The sequence below is a fragment of the Furipterus horrens genome, unplaced genomic scaffold (assembly GCF_987537825.1).
Source record: "Furipterus horrens unplaced genomic scaffold, mFurHor1.1.pri manual_scaffold_17, whole genome shotgun sequence".
In the NCBI taxonomy this organism is placed as follows: Eukaryota; Metazoa; Chordata; class Mammalia; order Chiroptera; family Furipteridae; genus Furipterus; species Furipterus horrens.
Window position 1 is genome coordinate 93,095,514 of NW_028327187.1, and position 19,118 is coordinate 93,114,631.

Here is a 19,118-nt window from a genome sequence, read left to right on the forward strand (position 1 = left end):
CCACATGGTACATAGACAGAAGATCCCTCAAAGAGCCTGGACAGGGTGTAGGCTATGCCATCATTACCTTGGAGGAAACACTTGAGTCAGGGTCCCTACCCCCAGGGACAACTTCCCAGCAAGCTGAACTCATTGCACTTACCAGGACACTGCATAAAGCTAGGGGATTAGAGGTCAATATCTATATTTACTCCAAATATGCCTTTCACATTATCTATTCTCATGCTCCAATTTGGAAAGAAAGAGGATACCTAAATGCTAAAAATTCCTCAATAATCAACAACATTTCATTTTAAAACTTCTCCAAGCAGCACAATTACCAAAGAAGGCAACAATCATCCACTGTAAGGGACATCAGCATGACTCCTCCCTTATCTACAGCAATGCCAAGGCCGATAATGAGGCCAAAAGACAGGTCCACCAAACTACTGCCAGCCTATGTTTCTTACTACCAGACTCTCCACTACCTTATACAACGCGGGAGCATTAGGATTATGTCCAGTTAGGTGCCGCCCTCAAAAAGGGATGGTATACTCTAGATAACCAAATCATCCTGCCCAAGGGACATGAGGAAGATACCCTGTGTAGTCTCCATGACCAGACCCACTTGGAACTAAAGGCACCCACTTTACAAACTTCTCACCTACTCAGTGCCCTGACAAAAATTACTCATCACTGCCAGGTATGCCAAAAGGAGACTGCGTAGGAACAGATCTGCCCACCATCATTTCCTACACATCAAGGAGAGGACAAATCCCTGGGCAGGACTGGCAAACTGGTGTCACGCACATGTCTGCCATCAAATGGGTCAAGTACTTGCTTGTGCTAGTTGACACCTCGGGGTGGGTCGAAGCACTTCCAGCCACCTCAGAAAGGTCTCATGAGGTAGTCCAAGTTCTTCTATCTGAAAAAATCCCACAGTTTGGGCATCCTCAGTCTATACAGTCTGACAATGGTCCTACCTTTATATCCAAATTTACTTTGCAAATCAGTGAGGTCCTTGGTATTAAATGGAAATTACACATACTCTATAGACCCCAATCCTCTGAAAAGGTAGAGCGCATATACAGGCCTCTTAAGTCACCTAATCAAACTTGCCTTACAATTCCAAGAACTTTGGACTTGTCTGTTGCCTTTGACTCTCCTCCACATTTGGGCACTCCTTGGTGACAGCCTCAGTTCCCCTGCCCTCCCCCCACCTGCCTGCAGCTGCTTGGAAGATAGCGATATTTTGGGCCGAGTTCCCATGATAGCAGGGTGCGTCAAGCCAAGTCGCATTTGGCCTTGATCAGCCCATCAGGCTTGCAGCTGCAAGATAACCACAATTCAACAGTTCCTTTTTTCTTCCCCCTATAAAGCAACCCCCTCCCTCCCTAGGAGTCTGAAGTTGGAGCCATTCGTGGCATATCTCCCTCCCTGCTTGCTGATTGTCTCAATAAACTTCTTTTTTCCTGCTCGCTGCATCTTGATGGCTTTCTGAGAGACTCCGTTCTTATACTATGGTGCCAAAACCTGGGATTGGGACACCGGCTCGACTGGGACTCCTGAGTCGGACTCAGGCCCTGAGTCGGCCCCTAATCCTTGGACCCAGAGTCGCTCACACCTCCATGAGTCGGCAGCTTGAGCTTCCTCTCTGGCTTGCTGATCCCATCCGTCTCCATTTTCCTCCAACCCCTTCCCTGACTGCCATTTACTCCCAATCAACACCCGCCCTCGGATTCATGGGTGAGTCTTTGCCTTTGTCTCCCCCGGTGGTTCTGTTTCCTGGTCTATCCAAGACCATTCCGGCAGTCCGGCCCTAAATCTGAGTGCTCAGTCAGAACCATTCTTGGGGTCATCTGACACCTTGGGTCAATCTGGACCCATTCTCCAGGGCCTGACAACTCCTAGAGACACCTAGGAAGACTCAGCGCCTCTCCTCTCAGCTATAGCCTCTCCACTCTCTAGTAGAAATGGGGACACTCGTCTCGACAGATTGCGGAACAGGGAATGTTGGCTTGGATTTGCCCTCCTCCTCCTTCTTGGACTCACATTAACCCTAACCGTCGCCATGGGATTCGGTCAGTCCCTCCCACCCAAAGATACCCCTCTTGGGTGGTTAGTCCGTAATCTCAAATCTCTCCAACTAAATGGAGACATCAAGGCCCGTCAACTCGTCTTTCTGTCCATTGTCACACAGCCCAAATATCCTCTAAATAACCAGAGTCGGTGGCTGGAAAATGGCACACTTGACTTTGGAGTTCTAACAGACCTCACAACTTTCTCCGGCAGTCAGGCAAGTGGTCAGAACTTCCCAATGCTCAGGCTTTCTGGACTCTGCAGAGCAAACACTCTCTCTGCGAACAGCTCACTACTCACCAAATTCTCCTTGTCCAGAAAAACCCACCTTCCTCTCAACCTTCTGCACCCCGTCTAACCCTTTCTCCTTCTTCCTTGTATAAAAAATACTCACAATAAAACACCAGGACACAGGATTTTAGCAGTAACTGAGGCAATTGTTTATTCACAGATTTGCAGCTTTGGGCGCAGCCGAAAACCAATTCAAAGATGCGTGCTGAAAAGATGAAGCTGGCTGTTTTTATCCTAATATGACTAAAGTGCCCCTCCCGTTCCTCCCTTTCCCTCCTTCTCCTTCTCCATTTTTCCATGCTGAATACTCCAGAGTTATAATATAATGCAATTAACTAAATTAACTAAGAGGGATCTGGTTATAGATCTATCTCCAGCTCTTCTTTAAAATTTCCCTATCTTGTCTGTTGGGCTGTCTAGCTACATTTTCCCATTTCCCAGGGTTTGGTAATGACTGTCCCTCACCCCTCCAATTTCGGATGTGCTTTGTTCTCAGAGGCATTTGTGCTGAGCCATGGAATGTCCCTTTTCTGATGCTAATATTGTTAACTCTGGCTCAAAAACCCTCTAATTACATTTGCCCTTTGATGCTAGTTATTTTCTACTGGTCTGGGAGCCACCAGTTTCCTTGCCCCTCACACTTGGACACCTTCGATCCCACTGACCACCCACCTCCCTACAACCCTGTACCAGATGCCACCTCACCTGCTTCAGAACCCCAGTCACCTGACTCCTCACAGTCCCAAGCCCACCAAGACCCTGGACCTTCTCCTCCCCATACCCGATCCCACAGGCCCATCCCTACGTCCCCTTCCCCGGTCCCCTCCCTCTCTGATCAGCCTCACACCTCTAGTCTCTAGCCCCTCCACAATGTCGCTGGTAAAGACAGTGTCATGCGAATACATGTCCCACTTCCTTACGTGTCTCCTTGCTGGGATGCGCAAATTGGGCTTTAAAGCTGTCAACTATAACAGAACTCCCAAAATTACCCAAAGTCCTAATAAAAATCCAGCTGCCTTCTTAACAAGGCTCACAGAATCCATCCAAGAATACACCAATCTAGACCCCACTTCACCTGAGGAATGCCTCCTTTTACACACCCACTTCAGTAGTCAATCGGCTCCAGACATTTGAAAAAAGCTCCAAAAGTTAGAGGCAGGCCCCGAGACACCCCAAAGTGAACTTATTCAGGTTGCCTTCCGAGTATACAACAACCTGCAAGAGGAACAGGTAAAAAAAGAAAAGGAACAACAGGAACGGGAAGACGAGCATCTTTTGCTGGCTAATGCCGTGGGAACTCCTCCGAGGGGCAAAATAAGCCTAAGGGCAAAGCCTCCACCATCAGACAGCCTCTGGGCCCCTGTTCCCAGTGCGGTCAGGAGGGACATTGGGCAAAGCTCTGTGCAAACCCTGGCTTACCTCCTCCGGGTCCCTTCCCTCTCTGTCAAAAGACAGGTCACTGGAAAGTTGACTGTCTGATGGCCTCTAACTGGGGAACTAGACTGCCTATCCTGGTAGCAGATCTGGACATCGGCCTCTCAGTCCCAGACCTCCTCAGACTTTCCACTGCCTGACAGAGCCCGGGTTAAGAACCCCCACTTCTCACCATCATGGCTGCAGAACCCATGGTACACATATTGGTGGCGGGTAAGTTGGTCTCCTTTATCCTTGATATGGGAGCTACGTATTCTGTCCTGCCCGAATTTTCAGGGCTCCTAACTCCCTCTGCCATATTGGTTGTAGAAATAGATGGCAAGGTGACCCAACCCCTAAATACCCCTCCCCTAACCTGTCTCATTGGGCATCAGGCATTCACCCACTCCTTTCTAGTACTGCCCCACGGCCCAACCCCACTTCTTGGACGTGATATTCTAACCAAACTGCACGCATCTATATCTCTTCGTTGTTTTAACTCCATACCTTCACCAGACAATCCCACCCCTCTCATTCTTCTTCTAATTTTAGGGCAGTCCCTTCACACTATCCCAGACACTCCATTGCCATCCTGGCTAACAGCGGTCAATCCCGGTGTCTGGGACACAAACAATCCTTTGGTTGCCTCTCACCATTTTCTGGTCTCTGTAACCCTAAAAGATGCCTCCCATGTCCCCAACAAACCTCAATACCCATTAATGCCCTCGGCCTTAAATAGTCTGAAGCCTATTATAGACCACCCGCTGGGAGCAGGTCTGCTTCAACCTGCCGCCTCTCCCCCCATCCTAGCAGTAAAAAAACCCCAACAGGTCTCACCATCTTGTCCAAGATCTGCGTGCAATCAATGAGGCCACCGTCTCTATCAACCCCACCGCCCATAACCCTTATTCCCTCTTGTTGTACATCCCACCTCAAACCTCCCACTTTACCGTCCTGGACCTCAAAGATGACTTATTCACTATCCCACTCTCCCCAGCCTCTCAAGACCTCTTTGCCTTCACCTGGACCAACCCAACCATGAAAATAACCCACCATTGATGTGGACGGTCCTGCCTCAAGGGTTCTGAGATCATCCCCACCTCTTCAGTAAAGCCTTAGCAGCCGACTTACAGCAGCTTGACCTTTCCTCAAGCATCCTCCTAGAGTACATGGATGATCTCCTCCTCTGTAGTCCATCTGAGAACCTTTCTCACCCCATACTGCCCAGCTCCTAAACTTTCTTGCCAGTTGGGGATACCGTGTGTTGCGAAGCAAAGGCCAGTTCTCTCAAACTCAGGTCACATATCTCGGACTGTCCATCATCCCGACTCATAAATACCAAACTCCAAAAAAACAGGACCTAATAACGACCTTCCCCCTGCCCATACTAAACAAACAAACAAACAAACAAAACCCTATCATTTTTAGGCCTCGCCAATTTTTTCAAAACTTAGATACCTAATTTTAAATCCCTAGCCAAACCCTTATATCAGGGAACAGCTAGAGACTTGTCCGAACCCCTACAAAACCCTTGAGCCCTCCTTAAGCCTTTTACCACACTCCAAATGGCACTTGGCCAAGTCCCAGCCTTAGCCCTTCCAAACCCAAATAAACCTTTCCTCCTATACACTGACAAAAGATGGCTTTGCTCTCAGGCTGTTAGCACAGCAATATACACCAGACCAACAGGTTATAGCCTGTTTTTCCAAACCACTCCATTCCCCCTTCCTAGGGTGGCCAGCCTGCCTCTGCGCCTTAGCAGCTGCCGCAATTCTCAGTCAAGAAACCCTTAAATTAGTTCTCTTTGCCCAGGTAACAGTCCACTTTTTCCATGCTCTTTCCGGCCTACTAACCCACCAGGCCATCGCTGCAGCCTCCTCTTCCTGAATTCAGATCTTACACGCCCAAGTGCTTCAAAATCCTCAAATCTCCCTACATAAACCAGCTCTTCCCATTAACCCTGCCTCATTACTTCCCCTCCCCCACTCCCACACCCATACCCATGATTGCATTCAACACCTCTCCTCCTTTTTACACCCCTTCCCCAACATACAATACACCCCTCTACCCCAGGTGGACTCCTGGTTTGTAGATAAAAGCTCCTACAAGACCGGCCCAAAGGGAGCAGAATATACCATCACTACCCTCTCCTTCATCATTGAGTCATGACACTTACCATCTGGTACTTCTTCCCAACAGGCAGAACTTATTGTCCTAACGTGGGCCTTGGCCCTTGCAAAAAATCATCAGGTGGATATATACACTAACTCCAAATATACCTATCACATCATACATTCATACATATAAATTTATAAAAAAAGGAAATATCTCACTTCTAAACACTCTCCCATCATCAACAAACATCTCATCCTCACACTTTTTCAAGCGGCTCAGCTCCCAACAAAAGCAGTGGTTATCCGCTGCAAGGGACATCAAGCCAGGACAGATCTCATAGCTCAGGGAAATCACAAAGCAGACACTTAGGCAAAAAAACAAGCCCATGCCTCTTCCATCCTCCTTACAATGCCTACCAAGGCACCCCCTTAGGCAGAGGGAAAAAGATGTACCCTAGTTAAGCTTGAAGCAACCCAACAAAATAGTTTAATCTGCATAACAAAATAATTCTCCCCAATAATCACACTCAACATATCCTCACCAAACTCCATAACCAATTTCACATAAACACAAGACCACTACACACTTTATTATCACAAACAATACATCACACTGGCATGCTGACGCAGCTATTAAAAATATCCCTGAAACAGCCTAGCAGACGTAGTTCTCCAAAACAGGAGGGCCCTAGACATCCTCACGGCCAAAGCAGGGGAACCTGCAACATAATAAACAAAACTTCCTGTTTTTACATTAACAATACAGGCATAATAAAAAAAAAATTACAATACTTAAAAAACACATTGACACTATTATTACCCAAGCTAGGGAATGGGTATATGGAGAATCCTGGTTCAGAAATTTCCTCTCATACTTCTCCTCTCCCTTCAAAGGAGTCCTAGTGCCTCTCATAACCCCACTGCTTCTCCTATTATTCCTTGCCCTTGGCCCTTGCTTCCTCATACTACTAATTAACTTTATTCAAAAAATGGTCCAATCCATGACAGCCTCTACTGTCCATAATATACTCTTAGTAAGATCTTCCAGATATCGATCTGTGGCAAGAGACGACCCCCGAGCCGGCAGTCAACACCCTCCCATCGCCCTGACTCAGCAGGAAGTCGTTATAGAAGAGAAATTTGACGACCCCTCTCCCAACTGGTCTCTGCCACCCTAAAAAACACACCCCACCCCTCACCTCCTTTTACTAAAACAAAAAGGCTAGAATGACAGCCTTAGTTCCCATGCCCTCCCCCTGCCTGCCTGCAGCTGCTTGGAAGATAGCGATATTTTGGGCTGGGAGTTCCCTGTGATAGCACGGTGCATCAATCCAAGCCGAGTTTGGCCTTGATCGACCCATCAGGCTTGCAGCTGCAAGATAACCACAATTCAACAGTTCCTTTTTTCTTCCCCCTATAAAGCAACACCCTCCCTCTCTAGGAGTCCAGAGTTGGAGCCACTTGTGGCACTGCTCCCTCCCTGATTGCTGATTCTCTCAATAAACTTCTTTTTTTCCTGCTTACTGTGTCTTGATGGCTTTCTGAGCAACTCCCTTCTTACACTTGGGAGCCCCACTTGCTAAGCCCCTTTGAAATCATGTATGGCAGACCTTATATCTTGGCAACCTACAGGACAGCCCCAGGGCTGTAGGGGACCATCTCCCTGTCCTCACAGCTACAAGACATATCCTCCAGGAGCATGCATACTAGGCATTGCCCAAGCCCCAGAAGGGGGGCATGCCTGGGGTCCATACACCCTGGAGATTGGGTCTACCTAAGAAGCCTGAACTACAAACCCCTTACCTCAAGGTGGGAGGGCCCATATCTAGTTCTGCTAACCACACCTACAGCCACCAAATTCATGGGACAGACAGCCTGGGAGTATCTCTTCCATCTCAAACAGGCTCACCTCAGCAGCAGCATCTCAGAGACTTCTACAGACTCTGCCATGCCTCAGGTCAAGAGCTTCAAAAGCACATTGATAGGACCCCTATGCCTAACTATCTCTCAATGGAATGACCAGCCCAACAACACATGAGGTTGTACTTTGAATCTGCATTATTCTATACATTGGGTGGGGCATCTGGATAGTCAGTTGGGTACTCCCCTCACTTTCATATAACAATAGCTCTTCTTAACCTCCTCACCTTGCAACATGACACATCTACATGCTACCCTGGCCCTTACCGGCACCACTATCTGGGCTGCTAGGCACCCACTAACACCTGCAACCCAAGAAATTGCCAGCATCACTCACCAGAACAACTGCTGGATCTGTCCCAACTCTTCCAGGGATGCCACTACCAAGCTTCTGGAATTTCCTCCCAACCTAACCACCTTTCTGGCTCTAAGCCCTAGAAATTTCACCATGGGTAAAGATGTCATGGGACAGGACAGGCCAGTCGGAAAAACAACTCATTTGTACAGCCCTGCTCGGTTTTGCTTTGGGCACTTCCACCACAGTAGGCTGATACTTAATCTCAGAATCCTAAATCATACAAATTATTGCAACAATACCAGCGTCATCGCAAGATGTCGATTCAACACGGGAGGAGACAGATACCATGTCACTCCCGAGTCGGACTGCACAGCCATTCTCGGCGGTGCAGATAGACTCTTAAGAAGCTACACCATCGTCTCTCGAGACGGACGGCTGCCGACGACCTTGCTCTTTAATTATAGATGAGGTTGGTGGGATCCTGCTATAGGAAATAAGACTCACCCCACTAAGGAAGCAAACACAAGCATCTGTCACAACTATACCGTGATCTACCATACATTCAGGGAAAATATATTTCCCCTCTATAACCCAGGAGGACAAAGTATAGGTATGGGGGAATGCGGGGCTAGCCTGCCATCTTAATGATATTAACACAGCAACTTCACAAAACCTGAGCAGCTCACTTACCCCTCTCAAAGCAACCAATTTTTCTACACTCCTGTTTATCAATCTTCTTTGCCAGGGCCCACACACTCATACTCCAACTCAAGGGATCTTCTCCCTCTACTGTAGGAGGCTTATACCAAGCCAGACTTACCCTTCGCCCCCAATGCACACAGGTGTGGGCTATGGCCCTGACTTACAGGGAACTGGCTATCACTTCTTATGTGGAGATAAGGCATATTTGAATCTTCCCCAATACTGGAGTGGAATCTGCAGAGTAGTGGCTCTGGTCCTGGAAGCCACTATCTTGACACCTCAAGATGTGGCCTCTTCAGAGGCTATTCCTAACCTAGGCTCATTTTTAAGAACTGCCTTGACCTCCAGACCCTGGAAAACAAAAAGGGCTGAAACAGCAGAATGGGTGTACCACACTCATGATAATCCAATCATAGAAAACCCAGGGGATTGGACATTCTATTTACAGAGGGTTTTTTTTTTTTTTTTTTTTTTTTGGTTCATTCCCCCTCTGGAAAGATCAGTCCTAAAATCTCTATCACTCTCCAACAAATGTGGAATGCCACGATCAAAGCTATATGAGTTCAACAGGAGGCCCGCAATGGCTTGGCTGATGTGGTATTACAAAATAGAAGAGCCCTTGATGTTCTCACAGAATAACAAGGTCAAACTTGTGCTGTATTATTCTACATAAACACAACAGGTCAAGTAGAAGAAAACCTACAGATCCTCAAAAGAAATGCAGACATTATTCAGTGGGCCAAAGACCAAGTCCACGGCAAGACCTGGTTTGGAAGCTTTCTGTCCTGCTTTTCTTCCCCTCTCTGAGCCATCCTGATCCCACTAATAGCCCTGCTAATACTCCTATTCCTTGGCTTAACCTTGGGCCCATGCCGCAAATGCCTTCTTGTTAGCTTTAGTCACAGAACCATCAATGCTGCCACTACCCGATGACCCATTCACTCCTGATGCTGAGAATATCATTACCAGCCCATCCATCAGGTTGAGACAGACACGAACTAAGTGTGAATGGGAGTTCATAACCACCCCCTACGATGACCCTTGTCAGCAGGAAGTAGCCAGATCATGGTGGTGCCCTTTTTCCTTTTAGCTCCCATCCTAACAGTAGTCTCAAGTTTCAGCCTCAGCTTTTTTTATTATTATTAAAAACAAAAGGCTAGAGATGTCAGGATCTAAATGTCAGAACCTAGAGGCAGCCAGAATGAAAAATTGCTGATTCCCTGGCCAGAATAACAAACATGGCAGATACAGTTCCCGCTTGAGCAATGAACAACTGCTGACCCTGTGACCAGGATAACAAATGTGGCAGATACAGCTCCCTAATCAGGAACTTTCCCAGCGTCTGGTGCTGCAGCTGTCAATTTTTGCGGGCTTAAAAGGTGCGCCTTGATAGAGGCCAGAGAGACTCCTCTGGGCTCTCAAGAAAGTCTGGAAATTTCCATCCCCCTACTCTTATGGGCCCCCGAGGTGGTCTGGGAGTAGATTCTCTCTCACCCATTCCCTACTTGCTCAATAAACTGCTTGTACCTTAAGCCCAGTCTCCGGACTCTCCTTCCAGTGACTGCACCCACTTAGCCAAACCTGAGTCGTCATGGTCAAGGCCCACAGCTCTGACTTGGATCTGAATTTCAGCGTCTGTCAATGAATTGAAAAAACATTCTGAATGTTAGTAGGGTTCAATTTCTAGCAAAGAGCGATAATATGCTAATAATTATTTCTCAAGGTATACTGGGTTCCTACCTCAGGTAGCTTTCGACTCCAAAACCCTAAGGGGACCCATTTTCTTTTGCGTCTTTGCCACAAACTCCAATTAGTATATCCACAGTCTTCAGATACCAGTAACACTATATGTTTCTCTCTCACTGGCTATAAGCCTAAGATTAAAGTCAAACAAGTTAGGATGTCAATGCCAATTATATATTCTTTGATGGGAACAATCATTACAGAATATACTCATTTAGGCAACTGTCCAATATTCAACGCCAACAGGGTTTGGGTGGCTTGAATCTGGCTACCTCCCTCCCCCACTTCAGGGGAACCTGCTCCAAGCAAGCAACAGCCTCCTCAAGCTCAGCCCATGGCAAGCGGCTGGTCCAGTCCTCGAAAAACCCAGCCCCAGGGCCCCATGTTACCACCATCATGCTATCTGGGACGTCTTCCCAACCAGGAATGCACACTGCAAGTGAGTTCACCTTTTTTTCCCTTTTCCAAAATGACATGCTTTCGCTCAAATCCTGTTTGTGATGCCAAAAATGTAGTGCGCAGCACTACTGAAAGGGATTCGAAAATGAAAGCACAGGCACTCTGGATAGTGATACGGAAAAATGCTTTATTAGGGGAAGAGTATAAATCAATAGTAAGACACAGGGAAAGGCAGGGGATAGTTTCAGGGGCAATGCATCACCAACCAAGCTATCAGCATCCGATGTCACAGAGCAACATGACTGGGAGAGGGAGAAGGGAATACATCACTAACTGAGCTAACAGCATCTGAAGTCACAGAGCAACACACTAGGAAGCCCTGGAGCAGCGCTCCTTCGGAGCCTTGGTGGGAACACTAGGGGTCCCGGGCAGTGCGTCCACTCCACAGGCGAGGCTTCAGAGGACCCATCCCTGCTCCCTAGCTTATACAGATTTTACTAACAATAATTATATTAAGATAATTGCTCTCTGCGGGACAAGAAACACCTGGTGAGTCCTTGGTCCCTGGGAACTGGCCAGATTTCCAGAGTATATGGAGTCATCCCCACTCCCCCCTTCTAGTGTTTAAGGTCGGTACAGTCTTGTTTTAGGGATGCTTATATAATAGCTCTTGACACTTCCATTCTGGGGTCATGTCTGAAATCATGTCCCTGGTTCACTTTTTATGCTTCAGCAGTACACTTGGGTGATCCAACATTTCCCAGCCCCCCTGCAGTACACAGGGGCACAGAACACTGGATCTGGTCAATGGCTTGTGAGAAGGAGACACATGCTACCCTGAAACCCTGAATTTCCTGCTCCTTCTCTCTCTTGCCCTGTTACAGCAACCAAAGAGGTCAGGATCACATATGCTACATGTACAAGATAGTTGACCCTCCATCAGGAGCCTGGGCCCTTGCTGCCCCACATTGGACCTGCAGCATAAGTGAGAAAGAAACTTTTTGTCTGTGTTAAGCACTGAGATTGGGGTGTTCTTTTCATTGCAGCATAGCCTGGGTTATGCTGATGAATACAATGAATGTAGCCAACTCTGCCTTATTATTAATAGCTAATACTGTTGATATCTACTCTACTGCAGGCACCGACCTGTAAATTCTACATGCGTTACCTAGTATCTCACAACAACTTTCTCAGATAGACAATAATATCATCATATATTATATGTATCTATATTATACATATTGAAAAATATATATATATATATCAGTAGTAGAAAGGAGACTGTCTTCCTTTCCTGTTGTTATGATAAATGTAGTGTTTCTCCTTCTGGCTAAGGCCATTCCCTCCATGTAAGATCTGGATGCCATCTTTTTCTCCCTTACTATATTGATTTTCCCTCACTGTCCTAAATCTGTGTTTTCTCCTCTTCTATTCAGTCTTCCCCTCAAAACCCTCAAGCTTAACAGAAGCCCTCCATACACTTCCCTTCCTCCTGCAATTACTATCTCCCTCTCTCCCTAGACCGTCTCCATCTCCTGTCTCCAGAACTTTCATCCTCACTTCTTTCAGCTTCTCCCACTGACTACTCCAATTATTCCCTCCTCTAGCACTCTACTAAACAGCTCTTTTCATTACCACTAATGATCTCTGCATTCCTCAATCCAGTGGTCCTTTAGTTTTTACCTTACTTAATATCTCAGCACTGTGTGAATACAACTGACCACAGCCTCCTTGTTGAAACCCTATTCTGTATGCTGTCCCTCGCTGGTCACACTATCTCCTTTGCAGCTTCAGTATTTGTTGCTGGGCCATTAAATTTAAGTCTTCATTACATCTCATTCTAATCTCCCTTTTCTTCTCAATCTGTAGTCACATTGTAGTTGTTTACCTACCAGTCTTTTCCAAAGCTGCTATCACCATCTAGACCCATGCATCTGACAGAAATGTGCCTCCATCTGGAGCTTATGCTCAATTGTCTGCTCAGCTCAGTACCTCCACTTTGATGTCATGAGCCTGACCCACCTAACTCTAACCACTTGTTCTCCTTCCTCAATGTTCCCCATCTCAGTAAATGGCACCACCCTCCTTAATTCTGCTTATCTTAGAAACCTGGGAGTAGAGTAAGGCTCCATCAATACCTCCCCAGATGCTCAGTACCAAAATGTGCTTAACTCCATTGTGAAATAAAAAAAACAAATTAAAACACATTATAACTAAAGTCAGTCTTTAAAATTCTGATTTTCCCATAACTACAATGATGATTTTTAAAAAGAATACCTAATTCTTTGCAAAGTAATTTAAGGCCCCTTCTTTGGTGTTGCACTAAGCTGTTTGGTAGTTCTGCCCTGCCTAGGAGTCAGTAGTCAGACAGCATTTCCTGTTGAATCTACATCGTAAAATATTTTAAAATTTGCCTTCTCCTCTCTGGTGCCAAGGCCCCATATTCCAATCCAATGTGACTGCTTATATGAATTTCTGCAACAGCCTCTGAACCCTCCTCTCTGCTGCAATTTATTCTCCACAAAGCAGCTGGGTGGAGCAATTCCAGGAATACACATAACTGATCATATCAATCCATTGCTCGAAAGCCCTCAGTGGCTTCCCATTTTCTCTACAAAGCAGCCAAGCAGAATGATTCCAGGAATACACACATAACTGATCTTATCAATCAACAGCTTGAAAGCCCTCAATGGCTTGCCTTTGTCCTTAGGATAAAATCTCAGATTCTTAAGAGGCCCAAGACCCTGCCACCTTGCCATGAGCCAGTGTTGCCTATTTCAGATCCTGGAAAGAGCCAAGCTCCTTATGAGCCTTTCCCTGCAGCTTAAAAATTTACCCTCTGCCCAGAACTCTCTCACATTTCCCAGCTTCTTTTTCTTCAGTTCTTACATTGAAAGTCCTTCCTTCAGATAAACTTTTTTTTTTTAACCCCTCAAGTTAGGTTAATGGTCCTTGTTAAACACTTTCATATTAACTCCCACTTTGCTTTGTAAATACGTGCTTTTTTTTTTTTGTATATTGGATAGTTTAATCTCCCCTCTCAATTTTAGCACAGACACTCTTTAAAAAGTCAGTAACACACTTCCTTAAACACAAGAATTCAGGGATCCTTGAACCCAACTTAGACTGATTCTAAAGCCCATCACCACAACTACCACATATACATAAATCTACTCACCCTGGAAGATGGCTTTTGACCCTGTTTTATGATGGCCAAGCGTTGATGTATGGGAAACTAAGGTTTGACTAAAGAAAAACATAACATCTCTGGACAAATTCTAGAGCAATGATGTCCTGCTGTTGGTGAAATCTCTTTGAACCTGTTCCTGTCAACGGGGTCATTCAGCATACAGGCTGGACTGGCTAAACGGGCCCCAGCTCTTCCATTATATAAGCTTAACAGCCATAAACGAGGGTAACATTAACTACGATACAGGACTGTAATAGGGCTGATTCATTCAATAAAGATATAGTGAGCACCTAGTATATGCCAGGTTTTGGTTTAGATGGTGGGGATATAAATACGATTTAGGATGTTTAACAAAGTGCCTATCTCATTTAGTTATAAATGGTCGCCATTACTGGTATTACAGTTAGGCACCTACATTTGCCTATCTCACAGAGCTTGAGTGGAGAGCATGTGGTATTCGTGACGTTTGTCACTCTCCGGATAGGGTCCCTGTGGGGCCTGGGTCTCTGCCAGAGTTAAGCTTGAGTACTCCGGCGTTTGACTACGGGACTACTCCACTTCTCCCCTCCAGGCCACCAGACGGTGCCGGGTCCCCAGGAACACGCCAGCTTCTGCGCCTGCGCCCCATCGGCCGCCCTGCCGCCCTTCCCCTCCTGGTCACCAGGGGGTGCTCGGGCTCTTTCAACATTCTGCTGCGTCTGCGCCTGCGCCCCACCAGCTGCCTGGCTGCCCCTCCCCTCCAGGCCACAGGGTGCGCGTGCGCTTCAGACAAGCCGCTGCGTCTGCGCCTGCGCCCCACCGCCCCTTCCCGCCTACCTACCAGAGGGTGCACGAGCTTTCAACACTCCGCTGCGCCTGCGCCCCACCAGTTGCCTGGCTGCCCCTCCCCTCCAGGCCACAGGGTGCGAGAGCGCTTTAGACACGCCGCTGCGTCTGCGCCTGCGCCCCACCGGCCGCCCGGCAGTTCCTCCCCACCCACTCGGCTTCCGTCTGGCCCCGCCCCGCCCTGCCACGCGCTGTAACGCTCCTCCTTTGGTTGCCCTAGGTTGCTGTTTGTTGACTTCCGGAAATTTGGTCACCTCAGATGACAAAAGCGTCGTCATGAAAGTCCGAGGGGCTTTAGCGGGCCCGTCTTTGGCTGAGGGAGTACTTTAGGCCCAACCGAACCGCCCCCGCCATCTTCCCGAGTCAGGCGCGGATCCCCTGTATCGCCCTCAGTATGGGAGAACCTCAGGAAGGCGTGCCCGGTGAGTCGCGTCCGCGGTAGTGGCAACGGGCCCAGAGGGAGGATCCGCGGGAGGGCAGGCGGCTAGGCCCCGCCTCCGGGCCGTCCCTGTTAGGGGATTGTCCCTGGCAGTGGACGCCTTACTTGGGCCGGAGCTGTAACCGCGCGCTGGCGAAAGGCTGGGAAGCGTGGGAAGGAAGGGAGGGAGGACCCTGAAGGGGAACACAGGGTGAGGAGGGGCGTGTATGTGTATTTTGTTCCTTTTATTAATCCTCTCCTCACCCGAAGATATGTTTATTTTAGACAACGAGGAGGGTGGGGGCGGGGGAGGGAAAGAAACATGAATGTGAGAGGAAAAGAGAAATGTCGATCGGATTGCCTCCTGTACGGGCCCCGACCAGAAATCGAACCCTTTTGGTGTACAGACGAGGTTCCAACCAACTGAGCCACCCACGTCTCTTGTTCGTTTAAAATGTTATGTGAGTTTCTTGAAGTTAGAGGCGGTTTTTACCTCCGTGTAAACGTCTCCAAGTTCCTTCTAGGTGCCCAGGACCTAGTTATGTATTGAATACTTTAAAGAGAGGGTGATTAGGGGGCGCGAAGTAAAAGAGGGTGGAAAACGACTTAGAGACCAGGGGTGAAGAGAGCCGTTAGCGAGTTTTTAAAAAAAACTTCCTGCGCCGCAAAATATAGTTGTCATTGTGACGGCATAAATACGTTAGGGCATACATACTGTGTACCAGAAATTGACGTTTCATGAAGCAGTACTTTAAGCACTTGGGAGGCACTCAGATCTTTTCTAATACATCCTTTTAAAAATGCTTATTGTGACTCACTAAATTGATTTTCTGACCCACTAATCAGTCACGAATAACAGTTGGAACAAAAACACTGGATTAAAGTAGAGTCACACATTTAATCAGTACTGTGTTTTCTGCCAGGCTCTTGACTCTACCATAGATTCCTGTCCTCTTGGGGTTCACAGTTTAGTGAGGGATACAAGAGAGTAAACAAAATGAGAATACACATAGTTTGGCAGTAGATACCCAGGGCACCAGAGCAGACACCAAACCCTGACTTGGGATGAGGGTGTCAGGGAACATTTCCTGGGGAGCCAGAGCAGGAAAAAATAGTTAAAGGGAAACCGAGAGCCTATTCTAGAACCACATCTCAATTATAAGTTAGAAATGAGACACCTCACAATTGTTCTCAAAAGGTTTTCCATGTGTCTCCTCTTGAGCATTAATATTTATTAATATTTACGTTCACTATATTTTCCTTTCTGGTACTCATTATTTCCTTTATGTGTGATCATCCTCTTTGAGATTTGCTCAAAGGCTAGATCTGGCCTCCTATTTCATTGTATTTCGTTGTATTGAATGTGTATTTAAATGATTATTGGTGACTAGTAAGGGTTTTGGTCTCTAAAATGGTACTGGGTCAAACATCCTACATCTTGGTGCTGGTAACTGTCTTGTTTCTGTGTGTGGAGAAAAGCCCTCAATCAGGGGCTATAGAACATGAAGTGTTAACCAGAGTGAGTTAGGTCCCCCTGGAGACAGCAGGACTATTTTTTTGTTTGTTTGGTTTTCATTATTTTATTTTTTATTTTTTGGTTTTTCAGTAACAGTTGTCCCCTTTTACCCCCATTTCTCTCCCCCACCCAGCCCAACCCTTCTCCCACAATCATATCCCTCCCCGTTGTCCATGTCCATGAGTCATTCATATACGTTCCTTGACCTGACCCTTCCCTTACTTATCCCCCTTCTCTCCCTCCCCCCTCCCCCCTATTGACTGCTATTCTGCTCTTTGTCCTACTTAGTTCGTTTGTTTGTGTTGTTCTTTAGTTTCCTGTATTAGGTGATATCATATGGTATTTTGCTTTCTTTGCCTGGCTTATTTTACTAAGCATAATTCTCTCTAGTTCCATCCATGTTGTCGCAAATGGCAGGAGTTCCTTCTTTCTTTCTGCTACATAGTATTCCATTGTATAAATGTACCACAGGTTTTTGATCCACTCATCTACAGATGGGCACTTAGGCTGTTTCCAGCACTTAGCTATTGTAAACAGGGCCGCTATGAACATAGGGGTGCATAAGTTCTTTTGAATTGGGGTTTCAAGATTCTTTGGGTATAATCCTAGTAGTGGAATCGCTGGATCAAAAGGCAGTCCCATATTTAGTTTTTTGAGGTCATTCCATACTGTTTCCCATAGTGGCTGCACCAGTCTGCATTCCCACCAACAGTGCACTAGGGTTCCCGTTTCTCCACATCCTCGCCAGCATTTGTTGTTTGTTGATTTGTTGATGATGGCCATTCTGACAGGTGTAAGGTGGTATCTCATTGTGGTTTTTATTTGCATCTGTATGATTGTTAGTGATGTTAGTGTTCTTTATTTTTTCCTTTATTTCTCTTGCCTTAGGAGATATATCCATGAAGATATTGTTACGTGAGATATCTGAATTTTCCTCCCTATGTTTTCCTCTAGGACTTTTATGGTGTCACGGCTTACATTTAAGTCTTTGATCCATCTTGAGTTTATTCTCGTGTGTGGTGTAAGTTGGTGGTCTAGTTTCATTTTTTTGCAAGTCCCTGTCCAGTTCTCCCAGCACCATTTGTTAAAGAGGCTCTTCTCACTCCATTTTATGTTCCTTCCTCCTTTATCAAATATTAGTTGATCATAGAGGCCTGGCTTTATTTCTGGGCTTTCAATTCTGTTCCACTGATCTATTTGTATGTTCTTATGTCAGTACCAGACTGTTTTGATTACAATGGCTTTGTAGTATAGTTTGATGTCTGGTTTCATGATTCCTCCTGCTGTGTTCTTCTGTCTCAAGATTGCTTTTGCTATTCGGGGTCTTTTTTGGTTATATGAATTTTTGGAGTATTTGTTCTAGGTCTGTGAAATATATCGTTGGTATTTTAATAGGGATTGCATTGAATCTGTAAATTGCTTTGGGTAGTATGGCCATTTTGATGATGTTGATTCTTCCCATCCAAGAACATGGTATTTGCTTCCATTTATTTGTATCTTCCTTAATTTTTTTAATGTTACATAATTTTCAGAGTACAGATCTTTAATCTCTTTGGTTAAGTTTACTCCTAGGTACTTTATTTTTCTTGTTGCTATAGTAAATGGTATTTTCTTTTTTGTTTCTGTCTCTGATATTTCATTGTTGGTTTACAGAAATGCCTTAGATTTCTGTATATTTATTTTGTACCCCTATATGTTGCCAAATTCACTTATATCGAGTAGTCTTTTAGTGGAGTTTATAGGGTTTTCTAGGTATACTACCATGTCATCTGCATATAATGATAGTTTTGCTTCTTCTTTCCCAATTTGGATGCCTTTTATTTCTTTTTCTTGCCTGATTGCTGTGGCTAGGACTTCCAACACTATGTTGAATAGCAGTGGAGAGAGTGGGCAGCCTTGTCTAGTTCCTGATTTCAGGTGGAATGTTTTCAGTTTTTGTCTATTGTGTATGATGTTGGCTTCAGGCTTCTCATATATAGCCTTAATGATGTTAAGGTATGCTCCCTCTATTCCCAATTTGCTGAGTGTTTTCATCATAAATGGGTGTTGTACTTTATCAAATGCTTTTTCTACATCTATTGATATTATCATGTGATTTTTGTCTTTCATTTTGTTTCGGTGATGTATTATATTTATTGATTTGTGAATATTAAACCATCCTTGCATCCCTGGGATGAATCCCACTTGATCGTGGTGTATGATCTTTTTTATGTATTGCTGGATCCTGTTTG

General features: G+C 46.0%; 1 protein-coding gene across 3 annotated transcripts in view; it reads left to right on the forward strand.

The window, feature by feature from the left end:
* Positions 1–15,174: 15,174 nt before the first annotated feature.
* Positions 15,175–19,118, forward strand: part of RPGR (retinitis pigmentosa GTPase regulator) — a 52,766-nt gene continuing 48,822 nt past the window's right edge. For 2 of the 3 annotated variants that reach the window (XM_090265408.1, XM_090265409.1), the window contains exon 1: positions 15,175–15,375. In XM_090265408.1, the coding sequence (XP_090121534.1) occupies positions 15,348–15,375 (28 nt within the window). In that variant the 5' untranslated portion in view covers positions 15,175–15,347. The remainder of the gene's footprint in view (positions 15,376–19,118) is intronic. The other variant, XM_090265410.1, reaches the window with a different exon arrangement.